The 5,225-nt window shown below is 35.8% G+C and overlaps 1 protein-coding gene across 1 annotated transcript; it reads right to left on the bottom strand.

Annotated features, from left to right (window-relative positions):
- Positions 1 to 473: 473 nt before the first annotated feature.
- Positions 474 to 4,878, bottom strand: LOC107733703 (COMM domain-containing protein 8-like). The gene is made up of 5 exons (XM_016545445.1): positions 4,619 to 4,878; positions 2,336 to 2,491; positions 2,036 to 2,188; positions 1,761 to 1,916; positions 474 to 1,058 (listed from the first exon to the last, which is right to left on the bottom strand). The coding sequence occupies exons 1-5, from the start codon at positions 4,664 to 4,666 to the stop codon at positions 1,011 to 1,013; spliced, it is 561 nt and encodes a 186-aa protein (XP_016400931.1). The 5' UTR covers positions 4,667 to 4,878; the 3' UTR covers positions 474 to 1,010.
- Between the last annotated feature and the right edge of the window lie 347 nt (positions 4,879 to 5,225).

Below are 5,225 nucleotides of genomic sequence, written 5' to 3'. Positions count from 1 at the left end.
AAAAAAAAAAAAGTATTTTTAAAACAGTATCCTATTATAGGTGTATGATTTCTGTAATTGCACTCGTGCTATTGGCCAGTGCGGAGTGGGCTGAAGGAGAATTTACTGTCACTGAATGAGACAAGGTGCTTGTATTTGTGTTTATGTATTTAAGGCTGGGACTGCAACCACAGTTGTTCTTAAGGATACTTTATTTTAAATCATAGACATTTTGAATATATTCAAATAAAATATCTCACCAAGCATAATGTGAAGAGCTGATTTTTGTACTCGATTGCTTTCTTGTTGCATTACCACATGGCATTGGCATTTTGTGAGCTGGGAAGTCTAATAATCAATGATGGACGCAGAATTAACTGAGGAATAAATAAAAAAGGGTTAATTGTTCTCATAAACCAATCGCCCTTGGCTCTTCAGGGAATGGAACTATTAGGATGATCTGACAGTAATGAAGACAAAATCCCATTCATGCTACAAACTTGATTTAATCCACTTCAACATGTGCAAAATGGACACCTAAGCTTTAACATATTAATCAGGATTACAAGTGAGTCATGTATTCACATTATCGCATGAAAAGGTGTGGTTTCTGCCTTTTTTCTGCCTATTAGTCACTATGTTGACTTGCATTGGCAAAAAAGGAACAACCCACCACTCAGGTGTTGTCATTTAATGTTTTAGTTACTTTATTTAGAAAGGCAACTTTTTGGGGTGTGAAACCAAAATGCATTGCATGGAGAATTGAAAACAAGATCTGTGGCAGGCATTTAGATTTTCATTGTGCAAAATACTCCACCTCAAAACGACCCTACCACCATTACCTAGGCAACTTCAAGTCAACTGTAGTCCATAACGATGGAGCTTGAACAATAATATTTAGTCCTTCATGAACACCTCAGGTAGGAGACACTGATAGGTTCCCGGTTCTGTCCGTAAGGTTTCTGTTTGCCCACATGCAGGCATTGTCTCATAATACAGAACTCTGAAATTCTCTCTTTGAAAGTTTGATGTCACAGAACAATCTTTGTTTGGTATCTTAATTTCAACTGCAACACAACCTAGAATAGGACACATAATGCCAGGCAGTAGAGTTAAGTGTAGATGCCACCACTGTCTATTTACAGTCCATTAACCTTTTAACATTTTACCTGATAAAAACTAAACTCCAATCCTTTAATTAACATATTGTGAAGAAAAAAGCTGTGTTTGTGATAAACAAATCCATCATTAAGGTGCTTTTAACTTCAAACTTGATTCCAGCCAAAATACCAGTCCATATCCATAATTCATAATAACGCTTTCTATATATAGGATACAGAATATACCTTGTTGTCTTCTCACATCAAAATCTACCAACATATTTGTTTAGAATTGTTTTCACTTGTAAACAGTGCTTTATCTGTGCATATTTCTCTCCTGATTCAGACTTCATTGAATAAAACAATAATATGGATAGAGGACTCGTATTTTGGCCAAAAGCAATGGTTTGAAGATAAAAATGGCTTAATGATGGATTCGTTTCTGACAAACATGCACAGATTTTCACTGATGAACTGGAGTTGTATGGATTACTCATGGATTATTGTGATGTTTTATCAGCTGTTTGAACTCTCATTCTGATGGCACCCATTCACTGCAGAGGATCCATTGGTAAGCAAGTGATATAATGCTAAATTTCTCCAAATCGGTTCTCATTATCAAACAAACTTATCTATACCTTGGATTTTCATTTTTGGGTGAACTATTCCTTCAAGCATTACCTTATTAGCAGCCTCTAGTGCACTGATGAGAGTGTGCAGCTCCTCTTTGTTCATTTCTATATTCACCAATCTCTGAATTCCATTCTCCTTCAGGTCCAGACTGAGATTTAGCAGAGGAGTGTTTAAAGCTGACAGCTTGTCGCTGGATAATGCCAGCTAGAGTGAGATGCAAGGAAAGGGAAGAGGAAGTAAGAAAGCAACTAACAAATGGAAAAATCAATAGATGATCTTATCATTATGATTAATGCATGCCTGTATGTATGTGCTTGGTGCACCTTTAACTGCCAGTTGAAGTCCTGTAGCTGTGTGCTTGAGATGCCATTGGTTCTGTCCACCAAAGCATATCTGATCTCATCAAACCTGGAGCGCACACACTGGAGAAGAGCCTCGGCGCGTGCCGTGTCCAAATCACTCAGTAGTTCCTGGATCTTCAGACATGTGCACAAGATAATCAATCTCACAAATTATTCAGTCATGTTTAGTCAACCACTAAATCTACTTGAACACTGGCATGATTCTGTAAACAGTTTAGACATGTTTATACTGTATGTATGGTCACATTCTCATCTACTCACCTCTTGATCTGAACAACCCCTTCCTACGCCAAAGCGGATAAAAGAGGAGAGAGCGTTCATTAACTCCACCCATTCTGTCAGACTCCACCGTTCACCGTAATCTGTTCGCCTCGGACCACTCTGGCCGCACACCCCATCCACCACCCTGTGTATGAGCTTACATTGCAAATAAGGAGTTGAAGTATTCAGTGCTCAAAGTCAAGTTGATAAAGCTCCTAATATATTCTGTTTATTTAGAATGATTCTCTAAACGTTTTCAACCAGGGGTCCATCAAAATACCGCAGCAGGGTCTGTAGACCGATATGAAAAACATATAGAAAAATTTTTGCCAACATACTAGGATTCAATATATTTAAATATTTAAATTGTGGTTGAAATTTATGAACATAAGCAAAAATTGACCCTTATGACTGGTTTTGTGGTCCAGGGTCACATATATGTTAATTGTTATTAACTGAAGATATTATAGATACAAAGAATACAGCATTTTTATTTTAGGGGGTACCTGGTGTTGACAAAGTTTGGGTGAGGGGCCCCTGCAAGTATTTTTTTTTTTACTTTATTAAACCTCTTCAAATAATAAACAAGCTTTATCACTGATAAACACAAACACAATAAATCCAAGCAGTACAAATACATAGAAAGAGGAAACTGCATTCTTTTTTTCAACTGCTTTAAGGACTGAAATACAATTTTAAAATAATTTTTATAATGCCATAATACTTAATACTTCAAGGGTCAGTAAAGTCCCTGCTCTATATGTTGGTAGATAAACATCAGATGAACTTCAATGTATTGAAACTATCCATGCAACAAAAAATATAATTTATAAAATAATAATAGTACCCGGTGCATTAGGGTGCATCAAAAAAATAAAAAATAAAAAGTACGATTTTCACTTTGGCCCAACCACTCGAGTCAGACTACAAATGTGCAAAAAATTATTAAAAATGTTCCTGTGGCTCAGTGGTAGAGCACTGCGTTAGCAGCCCAAAAGGTTGTGGGTTCAATTCCTAGGGAACACACATACTGGTAAAAAATGTATAGCCTGAATGCACTGTAAGTCGCTTTGGATAAAAGCGTCGCATAAATGTAAATGTAAAAATTTATAATGTCTACCGGGTCCACATGTGATGCAAAATATTGTTACAGGGTCACAAATAAGCATATAAGTTTTAACAGAACAAAAATAATAATAACCAGTTTCTGGCACTGTTGGGTCTTTTTTTTATGTATTTATTGTTCTTTACTTAAGTGACAATGAGACGTGTAGGCCAAGTATAGTAACCCATACTCTCATACCCAGTTTGTCCTCTGCATTTCACCCATCCAAATGCGCACACACACAGCAGTGAGTAGTGAACACACACCTGGAGCAGTGGGCAAAATTTTGCTGTGGTTCGGTGCCTTGCTCAAGGGCACCTCAGTTTGTAATGAGGGTGGAAGAGAGCGATGTTCATTCACCTACATTTCCTGACGGTACTGACTGAGAATCCAACTCGCGTCCTTTGGGTTACAAGTCGGACTCTCTAGCCAATACAATGATTTTTGCCAGTTTTTGGTGTGTTACTGTCAAAGAATGTAATAAGTCATATACTACTGACTGTATTGTAGATTTGGTAATGTTGCTAAAGCAGAATAATGCTAAAAGTTTTCTTAAAACTCAAATATTGCATTGCAAATGCTAAGCTGCATAATTGTATATCATTTTCATTTCTCGGGTGTGATTGACCCGGTAAATATACAATTAAAAATATGAAATTTGTCCACAATGTTTACTGCTATGATATGGCATGCATTAGATATATCTATATCTAATGCATGCCACAGGGGGCATTTGGGCCAAAACATACTTCAAAACTCTTTTTTTTTTTTAAATGCAGCCTAGTACCCATAATCGTAATGGGTCTCCTTCAAACATAGCAAGAATATTTTATAATCATTATTATTTTATGTATGTATTGATGATAGCTCTCGGGTACCGCAATTTTAAACCACAGATACCAAAAGTATGACTCTAAGTTAGCTTTTATGGTAAATAACCCACAACCAAGAAATTAACTATACATCTAAATAACAGTATCTCGTTTAAATTTATTTCTACAAATTATTAGACGGTTTCAATTAAACAAAAATTTAATGAGTAAAACACAGTATTTATTACGGGCAGCATGGCTGCTGTTCTCAAGCTGATGGCAGAAGGCATGTGCCACTCATGTGAGAACACTGCATATGTATTATTTGATAAACAGTATTATGTGTAGGAAGCTGCTGTTACTTACTTTAGGACATTGTGCAGATGGTAGTTTTTCGAGCAATTTTATCATCATGCTGTCAGTCGTCTTCCTCAGCGTCAATGATGTCAGCTGATCGAGCGTCACGTGACTTCATCTTCTGCCGCGTCCTCAGGATGTTGCTGCACTCTGGGATTTACTAATGATACATTTTACAGGCTAATTACATTTACGTGTTAAAGTCTTACGAACTATTTCAATGTTGTCACATTTACACATTACTGTCAACTTAAAACGACACCCGGAAGTACTCGTTCATAACATTTCAAATTAAAAGTTCAAAATGATAAATGAACAGTAAACGCATTAACTGTATAGATTTATAGATATAGGTTTGAAATTGGATCCTAATTTAAAATAAATAAATAAACATTTATTTTTCCACAATTGAACTAAAGCATTTTCAAAAAGACAGGTTTTGTTCACAAACCTTCCCCACATCTTAAAACAAAAAGACTAAATTTAAATTTAGTCTTAGTACAAGATGTAATACCCAGAAATTATATATTTTTCTCAAAATCCTTTGAAAGTACTGGTAGTTAATTACGGGTTTATACATTTTACGTTAAAATAAAAATATTTGTTTAGTTTCGAT

This window comes from Sinocyclocheilus rhinocerous, unplaced genomic scaffold (genome assembly GCF_001515625.1).
Source record: "Sinocyclocheilus rhinocerous isolate Xijiao unplaced genomic scaffold, SAMN03320098_v1.1 scaffold789, whole genome shotgun sequence".
Taxonomy (NCBI): Eukaryota; Metazoa; Chordata; class Actinopteri; order Cypriniformes; family Cyprinidae; genus Sinocyclocheilus; species Sinocyclocheilus rhinocerous.
The sequence above is the reverse complement of the archived record's forward strand: the minus strand, read 5'-3'. Positions and strand labels throughout refer to the sequence as shown.